The 17,350-nt window shown below is 44.2% G+C and overlaps 2 protein-coding genes across 2 annotated transcripts; both read right to left on the minus strand.

Annotated features, from left to right (window-relative positions):
• Nucleotides 1–2,413: 2,413 nt before the first annotated feature.
• syngr3a (synaptogyrin 3a) lies at nucleotides 2,414–11,745 on the minus strand (the record flags this gene model as incomplete). The annotated part of the gene is made up of 4 exons (XM_080776101.1): nucleotides 2,414–2,629; nucleotides 4,737–4,882; nucleotides 6,491–6,725; nucleotides 11,644–11,745. The coding sequence occupies 4 exons, from the start codon at nucleotides 11,743–11,745 to the stop codon at nucleotides 2,414–2,416; spliced, it is 699 nt and encodes a 232-aa protein (XP_080632227.1).
• Nucleotides 11,746–12,863: 1,118 nt separating this feature from the next.
• On the minus strand, nucleotides 12,864–17,317 carry gfer (growth factor, augmenter of liver regeneration (ERV1 homolog, S. cerevisiae)). Its single transcript, XM_080774891.1, has 3 exons — nucleotides 16,870–17,317; nucleotides 16,064–16,269; nucleotides 12,864–15,542 (listed from the first exon to the last, which is right to left on the minus strand). Exons 1-3 carry the CDS (start codon nucleotides 17,101–17,103, stop codon nucleotides 15,380–15,382), a joined length of 603 nt encoding a protein of 200 aa, XP_080631017.1. The 5' UTR covers nucleotides 17,104–17,317; the 3' UTR covers nucleotides 12,864–15,379.
• Between the last annotated feature and the right edge of the window lie 33 nt (nucleotides 17,318–17,350).

Raw genomic sequence — 17,350 nt, forward strand, 5'->3', positions numbered from 1 at the left:
CCGAAAATAGCCGATCTACAAGCTCACAATGCGTCATGTTGTGACCCGCTGTGAGCTTGCAGATCTGCTATTTTCGCAGCCCAGAATATAATGGACCCCATATAGGTTTCAAGTGGTTAAAACCCCATTGTTCCTGCTTTGTGAACACAATTAAATCCTTAGTTGTGTTAAAGGGACACTTCACCCTTTTTGCAAAAAAAATATATGTTAATGACGTTTAGAAGCTTTAGATCACTTTCCTGGGGGTCTTTATGTGTGTAATAATAATGTGGTTTTAGCTATTTTAGATTGTAGCAGTGAGCACAGTGTCTCTGATGTCATGGACACTGGTCTCACTACCTTCCTGGACTACAATTCCCATAATTATTTGGTGCACTGCTCCCCCTTGTGGATAGGGGGGAGAGCTGTCTTACTGAGACAACATGTAGTCCAGGAAGGAAGTGAGCCCAGTGTCCATGACATCAGAGACACTGGGCTCACTGCCACAATCTAAAACATCTAAAACCACATATTACACACATAAAGACCCCCATGAAAGTGTTCTAAAGCTTCTAAACGTCATTAACATGTTATTTTTTTTTTGCAAAAAGCGTGAAGTGTCTCTTTAACAACCAGAGACAGGCAGACAGACCTGATGGCAATAAGACGTTAGAACACAGGGCAGTTTGGCAGCTTCTAGAAATGAAACAAAACAGACTTGATTGGCCCAGAATCTCCCTTCACCCCTCCCTTGTTCACCCCTCAACCCTTGCCAGTGTCTCAAATAACAACATCCCTGCAGTGTACTGTACACATTCCTATACAAATCTGAATCCCTCTCTAATTACTAGTCCAGTCTTGGAATCAATCAACTGTGAAATTCAACAATAAGCATGTATTATTATTTTAATAGTCTTGTGAAAGTATGTTCGGGGATTATCTTTGAACCTTTTCACACCTTTTCTGTTTAAAGGAACTCGTTCCACACGCACCAGGTGAGCTCATCCCTCTACCGGGTAAAGCCATGAGCTCACCTGGTGCGGTAGAGTCTACCTGATCAACAACATGTTATTTGTTCAGAGATAAGAATGCATTTTTCTTAAATATTTCTCAGGACAAATGTATAGGCTTCTAGTGTGCTACAAAGCAGTGGAGGCAGGGTGTGATTTGAGACATGGCTTAATGTGACAGTGGTTTTACCCAACTACCTACCCACCTATCTACCTACTACCTACCTACCCAACTACCTACCCACCTATCTACCTACTACCTACCTAACCAACTACCCAACTACCTACCCACCTATCTACAGAACATGAGATATTGCACTTGGTCACAAATATTGTCATTGTTGCTGTCATGTAATTTTTTTTAACTTTTTTTTTTTTTTTTTACAGCATATGGTAAACTACTAGTTTAAGTCACTTTTTGAGACACACAGTACAGTATGGCACTTAATTGTTCTCTAAAATTCAGAAACATGCAGATTCAATACATGTCGTCAGTTGTAACTGCAGCAGTGAAAAAGGGGACAAACAAATAATACCTATAAATCACCCCCCATTTTGTTTGGCATGAAAAGAAAATTCAACAATTGCTTTCGAGGTGCTACGAAGACTGAACAAATGGACATTTTCTTTTAAACGTATAGGTTACTGTATGTGAGAGACTGCTGCACTGTGTTTCATAATCTACTGTATGTGAGAGACTGCTGCACATGTGTTTCATAATCTCACTATGATTTTTTGGTGGAGTCACTAACCTGTTGACAGTCTGTATCCCTCCTTTTTGTTAAAGGTGAACCGAGGACGAGTTTCAATAGTGCAGAGTGGCCACATCTCCTGTCCTTCCTCCTTGCATTCACTAGAACCCTACAGAACCCCCTTTCTTCTACACGGATCTTAACCCATTTTGACCTGAGATCAGATTCTAAAAATGTCTTCTACATCCTGACAGTTTTCTGACAAAGCCATGTTTCTATGTCGGTCGTTCTTCGATTTTTCAAAAATAGCTAGACCTACCAGCTCGTAGCGCGCCACTCGGTGGCGCGCTATGAGCTTGTAGATCTGCTATTTCTCAATAGCTAAACCAAAAGGGGTTCTAGCTACAGTAGGTCAATGTCTCCTGTCCAGTACTAAATAGTCCATGGAGAAAATAGCTGGAACGTTAAAGTGAGGAGGAGAAAAAAAACTAAAGAATGGACAGGAGTCAGCGGTGGAGGAAATAAGCCACTTCTACGCTATCGAAACTCGCCCCGAATCCAGTGGTTGAACGAACGACAACATCACGTATGACATCACATTCTTCCTATACTCTGGTCTCATTCCATCCCCCATAAACCTCTCTCTCGCCCCCTCTCTCTCTCCATCCATAAGCCTCTCTCGCCCCCCTCTCTCTCTCTCTCTCCATCCGTCAAACCAACGTCTTCCTCCTCCTAGTAAATGGGGACCTGGTACGTGGGCGCCCCGTTGTTCTCGGTGAACGGCGGACTCTGGTAGGTGTCCGTGGTCTCGGTGGTGCCCTCCGGTGCGTTGGACGGGTAGGGCTGAGCGGGCTGAGGGGCGCCGCCGCCGTCCACGTGGTCGGTGGTGAACAGGGTCATGTCGGTACCGAGGAGGTACTTCTGGACCGCGCGCACCGTCAGGCCCGCCTAAAAGACAGAGAAGAAGAGACCCAGGGTCAGGGCAGGCAGAGGAAGGGAAAGAGATTACAGGCAGATTTTCATGTGTTTATGAGGTGACAGTACTTCATTAGAGCCCTTGGTGTGGTTGTCATGTCATGTGTTTATGAGGTGACAGTACTTCATTAGAGCCCTTGGTGTGGTTGTGTTATGTCATGTGTTTATGAGGTGACAGTACTTCATTAGAGCCCTCGGTGTGGTTGTTATGTCATGTGTTTATGAGGTGACAGTACTTCATTAGAGCCCTTGGTGTGGTTGTGTTATGTCATGTGTTTATGAGGTGACAGTACTTCATTAGAGCCCTTGGTGTGGTTGTCATGTCATGTGTTTATGAGGTGACAGTACTTCATTAGAGCCCTTGGTGTGGTTGTTATGTCATGTGTTCATGAGGTGACTGTACTTCATTACAGCCCTTGGTGTGGTTGTTATGTCATGTGTTCATGAGGTGACAGTACTTCATTAGAGCCCTTTGGTGTGGTTGTTATGTGTTTATGAGGTGACAGTACTTCATTAGAGCCCTTGGTGTGGTTGTCATGTGTTTATGAGGTGACAGTACTTCATTAGAGCCCTTGGTGTGGTTGTTATGTCATGTGTTTATGAGGTGACAGTACTTCATTAGAGCCCTCGGTGTGGTTGTTATGTCATGTGTTTATGAGGTGACAGTACTTCATTAGAGCCCGCAGTGTGGTTGTTATGTTATGTGTTTATGAGGTGACAGTACTTCATTAGAGCCCTTGGTGTGGTTGTTATGTCATGTGTTTATGAGGTGACAGTACTTCATTAGAGCCCTCGGTGTGGTTGTTATGTAATGTGTTTATGAGGTGACAGTACTTCATTAGAGCCCGCAGTGTGGTTGTTATGACATGTGTTTATGAGGTGACAGTACTTCATTAGAGCCCTTGGTGTGGTTGTTATGTCATGTGTTTATGAGGTGACAGTACTTCATTAGAGCCCTTATTGGTGTGGTTGTTATGTCATGTGTTTATGAGGTGACAGTACTTCATTAGAGCCCTTATTGGTGTGGTTGTTATGTCATGTGTTTATGAGGTGACTGTACTTCATTAGAGCCCTCAGTGTGGTTGTTATGTCATGTGTTTATGAGGTGACTGTACTTCATTAGAGCCCTCAGTGTGGTTGTTATGTCATGTGTTTATGAGGTGACAGTACTTCATTAGAGTCAACAGGCCCGTCTAGAGTTTAAATGGACAGGTATCAGTCAACAGGCCCGTCTAGAGTTTAAATGGACAGGTATCAGTCAACAGGCCCGTCTAGAGTTTAAATGGACAGGTATCAGTCAAACCTTACTGTTACGAAGGAACGAAGTGCCTCCGTGGTGTCAGATGTGACGTCACTCTAACATACCTCTGACATGACATCTCAACACTATAAATATAGGTGCCTAAGAACCAAGATCGTGACATCGACCTAAGAACTTTTTACCAGCTCGCCTCAAGAGACCCCATTATCCATCCCTTACGATACTTCGCTAAGGTTGGCATCTCTCTGCATTATCCCACACCAAGATCAGCCCTTGACTTCGGTTACACTTACCCAGGTGATTATGGAGAAGAAGGCGAAACTTACCCAGGTGATTATGGAGAAGACTGGGAACCTTACCCAGGTGATTATGGAGAAGACTGGGAACCTTACCCAGGTGATTATGGAGAAGAAGGAGAACCTTACCCAGGGGATTATGGAGAAGACTGGGAGAACCTTACCCAGGTGATTATGGAGAAGAAGGAGAACCTTACCCAGGTGATTATGGAGAAGAAGGAGAACCTTACCCAGGTGATTATGGAGAAGAAGGAGAACCTTACCCAGGTGATTATGGAGAAGAAGGAGAACCTTACCCAGGTGATTATGGAGAAGAAGGAGAACCTTACCCAGGTGATTATGGAGAAGGAGAACCTTACCCAGGTGATTATGGAGAAGAAGGAGAACCTTACCCAGGTGATTATGGAGAAGAAGGAGAACCTTACCCAGGTGATTATGGAGAAGGAGAACCTTACCCAGGTGATTATGGAGAAGAAGGAGAACCTTACCCAGGTGATTATGGAGAAGACTGGGAGAACCTTACCCAGGTGATTATGGAGAAGAAGGAGAAGGCTATAGCGGCGCGCGCTGCATCCGCCCCCGCGTTGAGTGGCAGCTCGTCCGGAGTGGTCTGAGACCACTGATTGGCCAGGAAGCAGAAGCTCACAAAATACAGGAAGGTCCAAAAACCTGAATAAGCCAATGAGAATGTTTAGGTTACTAATAAAATAAAACACAATTGAGCGATGTATGGAATGGATCTTGGGATCCAACTTATAATAATAATAATAATAGCTCAAATTTATATAGCGCTTTTCTAAATACCCAAAGCGCTTTACAAGGGAACACTAAGAACGGACTTTAATACGAAAAGAAGGGAAAAAAAGTAGAAAAACATAACGGATACAACAACAGCACAGGGTTAAAAAGATAAAAGGATAAACGAGGCCTCAGCTGGAGGGAAAGCTATCCTGAAGAGGTGGGTTTAGAGTGAGGTTTTGAAGGAGAGGAGAGAGGGAGCAACTCTGAGATGGTTGGGGGCCGAAACATAGAAGGCCCTGTCCGTCCGTCCAGGTGCGGTACTTGGCCTTGCGGACCTTCAGGAGGTTGGCTTCAGTGGACCTGATGTGACTTATGCCACGCCCCCCGCTCCTCAGCCACTGATTGGACTAATAGACGCCTTATGTCACACTGTAAAGCATACGGCGCATACGGGCAGCACCAGAAATAACCCCGCCTCTCATAAGATGCAATGGAAACACCATCACACTTTGCAGATTGTCTTTGAACAATAATAGCAATTCAAATCAGTTGTCCTCAAAACCACACCTCCAGTCGCTGTCATAAGAACGGGAATTCTACAACAGGTCGTTTTGAGGAAGCAATCTGATTGGTTGAAACGGCTTCTAGCCGTGGATAAAACCAGCACCATTCACCACCTAATCAAAACAAATAATTCCCCGTGTCCCCTAGGGTAGGTACCCTCACAAAAAACATGCAGTAATCCTGGTCACTAAACTGCCTCCCCCTGGCCAGCCGGGGCGCCTGATGGAGGGGAAAGGAACTGGTTGGAATAACGTGTTCCTTCCACACGCTACGTCCAACCAGGGAAACTCCCCCCTGTCAGGTGTAAAGGAGCAACTTGGACACTCAGGCATGAAGGAAGCATGAGTTCAAGTCCGTTGCTCTCCCCTTGTCCCCTAGGTTGGTCTCCCCTTGTCCCCCATATATGGGGACTAGGTTGGTCTCCCCTTGTCCCCCATATATGGGGACTAGGTTGGTCTCCCCTTGTCCCCCATATATGGGGACTAGGTTGGTGGAGGGTGTGTAGAGCCCAGGATCACATTAGATGATTGACACAGGGGTGAAAAATGGGTTACAAAATCGTGGGATAAAAAATATATAAAAAAAAAAAAAAAAAAATCAGCTGCTCGGTGGCTAGGCTAGCTAGTTTCTTGGGACATTTGTGGTCGTATAGTGACTACATCTGTCATTAAAAAAATATATTCTTTCAGCGATTTTCTTAGTTTTAAGGGTAATTGTTGTAGAATTGCAATATTACACTCGAGGGTGTTGGTTTAACGTGATTATTGCCACGACAGTGATGCGGTGTAGGGGAACGAGACAAAATCGAGTTCCGCAAGTGTAATAATATTGTGTAAAATTGCGCTCATGATCACGTCGGCAGCAGAGCCTGTTTGTCCTGACGGCAAGGAGGGGGCGCTCACGTCACGGCTAAAATACTGAATCGTAACAACCGTCCTAACAACGCCTCGACGCTCGTCTCCGTCTCCTCACCTGAGAAGCCCACGTCCAGCATCACCGCCTTCTTCCGGTCCTTGATGGAGCTGATGGAGGCGAACTTGAAGTCCAGCAGGAGGAAGAAGGAGCAGGCCAGCAGGCCCACCAGGCCCACGAACACGCCGTAGTTACAGGCGTCGGCGTTCTGGTTGAACACGCAGTGGAGACGCTCGCTGCCCGAGTTGACGTAGCCTTCGTTCACGATGGAGGCGAACACCGTCAGAGAGAATATCTGAGGGACGGGAGGGAGGGAGGGAGAGAGAGAGAATTGGGTTAACCACTTTAACCCTGTATATTATACAGCAACATGTTTAGTTACACTAAACATGTTTGTATGGCGCCTGTGTCGTATGGCACCTATGTCGTATGACGCTGAGAGGCTAAAGCGGGGAAACGTTTTAGCTGTCAGACTCGCTGCCTTAGTCGTTGTCATATATATGAGAATCACTGCTCCAGTCCAGGGTACTTCCTTTGTTATATTTTATTAAACTTAGAACAAATACCACAGTGAATCACAGCATAATGAAAGCGATTGCGGTCAACGAAGTTGGACCTTCCCCGTTCACCCCCTGTCCCCCTCTCTCCTTCCATTCATGAAATGCCGCCTCGCGAACAGCTGACTTTACTATGAGTGACGTAGGCTAGTAGCACGCAACACCACGTGACCCATATAGCTGTCACCAACAATGTTGCTGTATAATATACACATTATACAGGGTTAACCACTTTAACCCTGTATATTATACAGAAACATGTTTAGTTACACGCGAGCTCCATTGTTTGCCGAATGTTTGCCGAATGTACACCTATTATGACATGCCCGAAATAGGGGACAATGGGGACACTACAGTAGGGTGTCATGATGTGGTTAAAGGCACAGGTGTCTGAAGCTGGAATGGTTGTGGTTCTAATGAGTGACTTTCAGTGAGACGCATGGCACACATTCAATTCAAATGACACACACACACACACACACACACACACACACACACACACACACACACACACACACACACACTGTACACACCTCACTAACAAAAGAAAACATCCGAACATGGTATGAATGAACATGTCGTGTACGTGAGAGTGATCAGAACAAAGGCATGACCTAATTTCCTCTCTCTCTTGAGTGACTGGAGAGGTTGATGCTTCACTTCCCTTTAAGAATCACACAGACCTGGGGCTCTGTGTGTGTGTGTGTGTGTGTGTGTGTGTGTGTGTGTGTGTGTGTGTGTGTGTGTGTGTGTGTGTGTGTGTGTGTGTGTGTGTGTGTGTGTGTGCGTGTGTGTTTTGTTTTGTTTTGTTTGTTTATTAGTGAGTAGTGAGAGAGTACAGTAATGTGCACGTGGAAATCACATGCATGATTTATGTGTGTGTGTGTTTGCGTGTGAGACAAATGGAGCGATTGTGTGGATGAAAAGTGTGTATTCATGTGTGATGATGCTGGATGTGCGTCACATGGTGCAAGGGAGGTGGACATGAGGTCACTGCACTGTAGATCTACTGGGTCCCAAAGTGGGGTCCGGTGGACCCCCAGGGGTCCTTGAGGGAGTTCCAGGGGGTCCCCCCAGCTAAATGATAGTTTGTAACCAAAATGGACTCTTATGGGTCTGTAACTCTGAGCTGTAACTCTCAGAGTTAAATTAAAATAGATTTTACAATATAAATTGGGGGTCCCAGATGCATGTCAAACTGGGGGTCCTTGAAAGTAGAGCTGTATAAATCTTCTCTTATGGGGGTCCCTGGCATTAAATGCCCGCAGGCTAATTAGTGTCAATTTGGGGGTCCTTGACATGAAAATGTTTGGGAACCACGGCTGTAGATCAACATTTTGAAAGTTGATCTCTGATCACTTTGTTCCCCCTGCCATTTCATGCCATGTTTCCTAGAGGAGACTGTAGACAGGACACAAAGAGCAGATAGAAGATTATATTATTATATTATATTTCCTATAGGATAAAGTGTGTAGACTGTAGAGAGACAGGACACAAAGAGCAGATAGAAGATTATTATATAGTTAACTAAAACTAAACAAAGAAACAGAAACAAATAAAATGTTTAACAGAATGAATTAAAACAAATTAAAAAAACGATAACTCGAAAGTGTGTGTGTTTACAATACTACTATAGTAATTGTAAAATTTACAAAACAAAAATAATTGAGAAAGTTTCTCCAGTTTTTATGCAATATAATTCATACATAAGCCTAGTATTATGGGTGGATGTGAGTGACATCTATCTTCCATTGTCTTAGCTGTGGCAGCTTTAACTGTAAATCCATTTTTAAAATGGTATGTCGTTTTTGTTACACAATACGTTTTGTGAATCTCAACCTGACAAATCACACCCGTGTGAAGTGAGTGGTGCAACTCCGTGTGGGGGTCCCCGGGGGGGTCTTGTCTTTGAGTGGTGCAGTCTTGTCTTTGAGTGGTGCAGTCTTGTCTTTGAGTGTTGCAGTCTTGTCTTTGAGTGGTGCAGTCTTGTCTTTGAGTGGTGCAGTCTTGTCTTTGAGTGGTGCAGTCTTGTCTTTGAGTGGTGCAGTCTTGTCTGCACCACTCAAAGACAAAGACAAGACTGCACCACTCAAAAAACCCAAACCAACACTAAAACTCACTTGAAAAAAACTACTGGAACAAAAACTCTCTCTCTCACACACACACACACACACACACACACACACACACACACACACACACTGCACACACATCAGCTGACAAACACTTGGTGGCAGAATAGGGCCATGTGATGTCTGCTCCCACACTATGCACCTCACAAATCCACACGCACACTCTCTCTCTCTCTCTCTCTCTCTCTCTCTCTCTTACACACACACACACACACACACACACACACACACACACACATCATCCAGGGTTTAGGTCATATGATACAGATCAAACACAATGGGGTAAAGTGGCTCCATATCTCACTATGTGTGTAGTGATGCTCACAGTACATCACTCGCATTTCAGAAATTCCTCGTATTTTCAATTGGGGAAAAAAAGAGTCAAAGACCTTTACGTTAAATAAACCCCTGTGCATCATGTTCCAATAAGGGCCTGTAGGCCCTTATTGGAACATGATGCGTCAATTTCCACATGGATCCAAGAGAAAACAGTTCAATAATCTCCAATAACAGACGTTATACATGTTCTCGCTTTCAGTTCAATATATGACATCAGGATAAGGATGATCTCTCTCTCCTAACCTGGGTCTCCCATGTGGAACACACACACACACACACACACACACACACACACACACACACACACACACACACATTAATCCGTTCTCAAATCATATATTAAAGGCTATAGGTGTGCTGCCATGCTCATTTAGCACTCTGGATAGCCTATATATTAACCCAGCTATTTCAACCAATTGCTTGGTCATGTAGAACAACTATAGGCCTACTGTACCTGTATAATATAAATATTTCATTCCACTTTTGTCTTTTATCTCCTTTTTTGGGCGACTCCTCTGGTTCTACCAGTGGTTGGGAACCTGGAGAACCACAGCATCTTAGCCTATATATTCTACTATAGTACCAGTGGTTGGGAACCTGGAGAACCACAGCATCTTAGCCTATATATTCTACTATAGTACCAGTGGTTGGGAACCTGGAGAACCATAGCATCTTAGCCTATATATTCTACTATAGTACCAGTGGTTGGGAACCTGGAGAACCACAGCATCTTAGCCTATATATATTCTACTATAGTACCGGTTGGGAACCTGGAGAACCAGCATCTTAGCCTATATATTCTACTACAGTACCAGTGGTTGGGAACCAGGAGAACCATAGCATCTTAGCCTATATATTCCAGTGGTTGGGAACCTGGAGAACCATAGCATCTTAGCCTATATATTCCAGTGGTTGGGAACCTGGAGAACCACAGCATCTTAGCCTATATATTCCAGTGGTTGGGAACCTGGAGAACCATAGCATCTTAGCCTATATATTCCAGTGGTTGGGAACCTGGAGAACCATAGCATCTTAGCCTATATATTCCAGTGGTTGGGAACCTGGAGAACCATAGCATTTTAGCCTATATATTCCAGTGGTTGGGAACCTGGAGAACCACAGCATCTTAGCCTATATATTCCAGTGGTTGGGAACCTGGAGAACCACAGCATCTTAGCCTATATATTCCAGTGGTTGGGAACCAGGAGAACCATAGCATCTTAGCCTATATATTCCAAGCAGCCAGTGATCCATCCTGGTCCACACAGACGATGCACTGGAGGATGCAGTATTATGAAACGTTAGGAACCGCCACGTTGTTTCCAGACCATCGCGTGCGTTAATGATCACCCACCAATACCAATCAAAGATGCAATGACGCGCGCATCTCGTGACTGCATGGCCCCACGCACGCACGCACGGACGCACGACCGTGTTCTGCTAAATTGGCGTAGATATTAGGGATAACTGGTATGGTTTCTGTTTAGCCTATCATATGAAAAATAACCTTAAGTTAAAATGTCCAGAGCGAAGAAGAAAAGCGAAAATCTCTGCAGTCTCAAAGCTGGCCGAGTTCGTTAATTAATGCCTATACAGAGAATGTAAATGAAGCGATGACGGCCACAGTACAGTATGAGGTTGTGGAATGCTGAAGAATGATTATGGTGGTCTGGTCGCTGTACTGTACACATGCATTTCAATATCGGGCCAGGCATATATAAGGATAAGGCCCTGTAGCATCCTATTAGTCGACACACATATGGACCATCGGCTAGGCTATATACTTTAATGCGCTGATACACCAAGAACACATTAATGAGCGGACGTAGTATAGCCTATAGTCTGTTTCACATTAAATAGCCCAAGTCCTATAGGCTAGCCCAAAACATCTGGGAATTAATCAATTGCAAGGCCCATGCCATGGTCCCTATAATAGGCTATATTCAACTGAATTATCATTTATTACAGGATAACAGTAATGATCATGATGTATCCACATAGACAGGCCTGAAGGCAGCAGTGCAGCACAGTCAACACAGACCCTGCCCATCAATTATTATCATCGGTAGATTTCATATAGAGCCTAATTTGCGGCTGGAACACGTCACGGCACGGGTCCCATTGAGCAGCAGCGACAACACAGAGAGAGAGAAGCAGCCCCTCGGCCGTACGTTACGTTACCCACCCAGGACAGGACCCGCAGGATGGTCTGCGGCTGCTTGGCGAAGGCTATCGGGTCGATGGTGGATCCGGCCCGGCCCGCTCCGAACGACCCCACTCCGTCCATCTTCTGTTACACGACGTCGCTGCTCTCCCTCGGTGCGCTCCTCCTCTCGGCTCCACGGCTGGATGGATGGGCAGGGGGCTCAGGGCTGCTTCTGTACGGATGGATGTAGCCAGGAACGGGTCCTCTCTCTCTCTGCTAGCCAGGGACGGGTCTCCTCTCTGGGCTATATGGATGTATAGCCGGAACGGGTCCCCTCTCTCTCTCTGCTGTATATGGATGTAACCAGGGACAGGTCTCCTCTCTGTATGGATGTGTAGCCAGGCCAGGGACGGGTCTCTCTCCTCTCTCTCTGAGTCTCAGCTGTATGGATGCAGGGACTGGTCTCTTCTCTCAGCTGTATGGATGTAACCAGGGACGGGTCTCTCTCCTCTCTCTCTGCTCTGACTGACTGGGGGACGCACGGCTGTGTGTGGCTGTGCTGCCTCAGTGCCTGCTGCTGTGGTGGTCGGGGGCGCGCACGACCGATGTGTGTGCCCGCGTCAGTGCTTATATATGCTTTCAGTTTCCTCACTGATGGTAGCATCTATACCTACAGTAGTAATACTACTACTGTAGGAATACTACTACTGTAGGACTACAGTAGTATACCGCCCAGCAGCATCACCAGCATTCCACAGACACAGCTCCTCTGCAGATGATGTGCTATATAGTATAATGCAATATGAGTAAGGGTATCTTGTAGTTTCTAGTAGTTATGAATCGATGCACATCACATCACATCATCCCACTGGGAATTATTACCGTAGATATATTAATAACACAACCGCCCACATGGTCAGATTGCAACCACCAGAGGGCGCTGCTTCACATGGGGAAAAAAGGTGGACACTTTTAATTCTGGTTTCTATGACCACACATGATGGACTTGTATTCATTATTAAACAATCAAATCGTTTCACCCTGCTATCCTTTTAGGCCATTTGCTATAGCTTTATAATATACATAATAATATAAACATATATATTATATATAAGAATAGCTGAGAGCCTTGGGTGAATTTATACCCAATCCATATTATATGCAGTGTCTTTGTGAGTGATTCCAAAGATATCTCATTAATAGAGGGTGGTGTACTGTATATATTTTATTAATAACACACATTACAACCACATGGCTATGGTATGACAGCTCCCCCTACAGACAGGAAGCAGCATGGCACATAACACAGCATTCCAATAGCATGGTGCATGGTATTACAATGACAAATAAACCAGTTATTAATCATCTAATCATCACATTCCACTATTAATTAACATGCCCTCCACACACACACACACACACACACACACACACACACACCTAAAGTGATGGACACGTGCATGCTCATATAGACACACTCAATACACACATCTTCCCACACTTGTGACATTACAATAAAATATACACACGCACACACACCGATTGTATTAAACATTTTCAAGTATTTTTTTATAAAGAATACAAGGTCATAATTATATGGCATAGATTTATGCCTTATTATAATTAGAGCCTTAATTACCTATAGTACAAGAAGAGCAAATTAAAGTATATTACTTGTAATTCGCGGTCAATTGAGACAATCAGCAACTAAAAGGAGTCAAACTTCAAGAGTATTTCCATAAATGTACACAACTTGCATCAGGATGTTTCATATTTTTAAAGTCCCCGGCGAAATGTGTTAATACGTCTGAACCACACAATCATTTTAAACACAGCGTGTGCACTTTGTGCAGCGATGTAGATCTGCTATTTCGGGAAATAATTGAACAATCTCAAAGATGATTGTTTTTAACACAACCTTTCACTTCTAGAGGTCTCTTCTAGGGGTCTCTTCTAGGGGTCCCTGCTGGCAGAACATATTGTTGAGATGTGGGTCCCTGGGCCAAATGCACATCATGTTGGGCTTGACATGCCCAAAACTGAATGTGATGATAAACAAAGCAAAACAATTGTGCGGTTGATCCAATAATAGCAGTGTGTTTTTCTTTTGACAGCTACTGTACGCGCATCTTCCTCAGTGTGTGTGACAGCAGGATATATGAAGGTGTGTATGTCCTTATCCCGTGAACCCATTATAGTGTCCATGTTACTGCAGCCATGTCAAGGTTTTCATGTTTCAGTATGTGTTGTTCTATGTGTTGAGGGTTCCCAATTATGTGTCTTGGTTGCATCTGTGTTCTGATAATTAAGCTTGTTGGTTACACCTGTGTGTGAGTGAGAGAGAGGGCAGAAGTCTCATTACACTGAAGGAGAGTGCACTGAGCAGATCACAGAGAGAGAGAGAGAGCTCTGTGCAGAAGGAAGAAAGCAGAGTAGACCAGAAGAAGTAAAGTAAACTAAGAAGTGATAGAGAAAATAAAGAGGGTTTTCAAGAAAGACTGAAGGATCCAAGTCGACCCCCCCCCCCCCCCCACCATTCATGTGCAAGCAGGCAAAGTGGTCAGTATTGTATTTGTTTGTGAATCTTATTGTGAAAGTCATGTATTATTGTGGATGTAACTATGAATGTCCCAAGTTAATTGTTTTGTTTGTTGTCTTGTATGTCAGTTCTACGGTGTTTTACAGCACAGTGGTGTTAATAAACAGCAGTAAAAAATAATTCTGAGTCTCGTGCGATGGATGGGCGGCACAGTCCAGATTCTGCGTGTCACTCCCCTACTGTAAATCTCCTAACGGCATGAAAGCACCAAAAATTAAATCACACTTGTGTGAAGTGGAGACTTTTGGGGGCACATACAAACATGACATCACGGGGGCACACACACAAAAGCAAACAAAGTAAAAATAAAAAGTCTATAGACTTAAGCCATATAACATGACGTCACGGGGGCACACACAAAGCCAAGCCAGGTGTTGGCCCCTCGAAAAGAGTGAAGGTGTTTATGGATTGCTTTTTTAAAGTTTACTTGGTTTTCCTGGATGTTGTTCAATACTCAGTAAAGATCTGATTTATTTTTATTCTTGGAATCAGAATCAGATCTGATATTTCAGGAGGTAATTGCAGTATTTGGTTTATAGGTTGTTGTTTGTGTAGTTTCTGCTTTATTTAGACAAGAGAGCAGACAGGAAAATGAGGGCAGATGTGGGGGGTAAGGACAATGCAAAACACAGGAGATAATCATGTGGTCAACACATTATTTGGTAACAGACCCCATATAGTATCTATAAATAAATATTCTTCATGGCATAGCACTCCCTTCTAAAAGAGGGTCTGAGTGTGTCTGAGGTTCCAGACCACCGTGCCTGTGCAGCAGCACATTTCTTGTACACACACACGGCCAGTAGGCCAAGAACGTAAATATCCCTAAAAACATTTGCCTTTTTTTTTTTTTTTTTTACTATTTTGAAAAACCTTTTAAAATAGTTCAAATAGCCGAGCTACAAGCTCACAACGTGTCGATTTAAATCGGCTGGTTGAACTACTTAAAAATATTTTTCAAAATGATAAAAAATGGCAAATAAGCTTAGGGATAAGGGGTTAGGGATAAGGGGTACCAAGGGCCCTTGGTGTAGGGGGCAGGTATAGACCCCTGGGGGACCCCCCCCAGTCAACGAAGTATAAACTGTAGGGTTTAAGCGGGTTACTTAGGGTTTTAATCCATAGTCCAGCCTGGATCTTCATCTCTGTCCCTGGCCTGTGTCCAGACATTAAGCGTCAATCACAGGAGCCGTCCTTCCAGCCGTCCTTCCACCTCTCGTCCACACGCGAGCAGTCGAACTCGGGCTTTCCAAGCCGGACGTTGACGCCGTTATGGAGCCGACAGAGCCACTGAGAAAGGGTGTGGCGGCTGCTCGTCTCTGGCTGATTGTTCTTTAGCCTGCGAAGAGGAATTAAGGGACGTCATTAAATAATCCACTACTTCGTTTTGTATCTCACAAAGCTGAAAGTGATTTTATTTTTTTATCTGACTAGACCGTTATGCTTTTGATTGGTATAGATCTCAGTGGTTTTCAACCCTTTTCATATCAAGGCCCAATATTTATTCGGCATTTGAGACACGGAACCACCATTTGATGAGATTTGGCCTCTCAGACAAATGTTATCATCCACAAATAACAATTAATTTACATTCTCTATAGCTTAATTGTGTAGACTTCTTGTAAAGACTTCTTGTAAAAAAGAAAAAAACGTGATGCTCTCAAGTGTTAAAGATCTAAATAGCGTCCATTTGGGTACCAACTCTCCATCATGTAGCTGCAGGCCGGGGACCACCTGGAACCCCCTCAAGGACCACTGGTGGTCCCCAGACCACTGGTTGAAAACCACTGGTATAGATTATAGATAAAAAATACATTATTATTAGGCATAATCAGTGTGACTATAACACAGTGATCTGACCTGCCCCGGAGGTCTTCTGCACATTCGTCACAAGGGAAGAACTTGGAGAAGAGGTTGATGAACTGCCCCATGTCCTGCTGCTGGCTCTGGGAGGGACGCTCAGGGTAATATGCTGCCATCGTGTGGAGAAAGGACCAGGAGCTACGCCCCAACTGTTCCCTGTCCAATGGACACTGTGGCTCCTTCTGGGGTTCAGTATCGGCCTCCTGAAAGATCGCACGGTAATGTGGGCATGAAACACAAAGTATGTGAAATCAATCGTTAGTCTTTAAAGTGTGCTTCAGAAGAAGCCAAAACACGAATAGTAACATAGAACACAATAGTAAGTAGACACTAGTACACTACACATACAAATACTGGTTTACATGTTTGAGTCATGTTTGAGAACAGCAATTCTTCATCAATTGTGTACTCAAATATTAACTTAACAGCTATGCATTTGATCTTTGTACAGGACTAGTTTTAGGACAAGTGGCTGTACAAGCTATCCATGTTGATGATAAACATAACATAGTCGTGTGTCTGTCAGACAATTAAAACCCAACAGCCACATTTCTGGTCGTCCTGAAACGAAACCTGTACAAAGGTCAAATGCATAGCTCAAGTTAATATTTGATTACAAACACACACTACACTACACAGGCATAGTAGCCAACCTTCATACAGCAGCAAAGCAAACCCATAACGGTCTATTATTTAACAATGCTGTTACATTACACTGTAATGATTACAGCTACACCTTCCAGTACATTATCAGACATAATCATATACTCTGTAAACCAGTCCAGTCAATGAACTCAGATCACCTGCGTTGCACTTGGAACAGGCGTCTTCTGAACTTTCATCCACGACTTGAAGTCCGTACAGGCCCGACACGGCTTCTTTTTGGGCGCCTCGGTCCCCTCTTTGCCGGTGGGACTCTCCTCCGATGGCCTAGTGCCGGTCATCCCGGTCATCATGGCCAGAGGAAAGCCTTCAAACCCGGCTGGCTGAGAGGCTGATGCTCCTCTCGGCGGCTCCGTGCCCGTGGACGCAGCCATGTTCACTTATCTCCAAGTCCCCTAACAGTCAGTCAGTCACCTCCTGTCATGCAACATCACCGCAATAATTGCACTGTAGTGTAGGTGGAGATTTTCAATCGTTTATAGGTTTATATTTCAAAATCTCTCGCTTATATTCTTCGGAAAGTACAAATATACACAATTAAATGACCGTGACGTGACGTAGTCTTTACCGGTTGCGAGACGAAACATAACGACGTTGATGATATACCGGTATATACTTTTT

The sequence above is a fragment of the Protomyctophum bolini genome (assembly GCF_963924005.1).
Source record: "Protomyctophum bolini genome assembly, chromosome: 11".
NCBI classification, from domain to species: Eukaryota; Metazoa; Chordata; class Actinopteri; order Myctophiformes; family Myctophidae; genus Protomyctophum; species Protomyctophum bolini.

Excerpts from the sequence above, each read along its gene's own strand:
- gfer (XM_080774891.1), bottom strand. The coding sequence starts at position 17,103 with ATGGCTGCGTCCACGGGCACGGAGCCGCCGAGAGGAGCATCAGCCTCT. Across the intron at positions 16,270-16,869 it reads CTGTTCCAAGTGCAACGCAG|GAGGCCGATACTGAACCCCA; the intron begins GTGATCTGAGTT and ends GCGATCTTTCAG. Across the intron at positions 15,543-16,063 it reads GCAGAAGACCTCCGGGGCAG|GCTAAAGAACAATCAGCCAG; the intron begins GTCAGATCACTG and ends TCCTCTTCGCAG.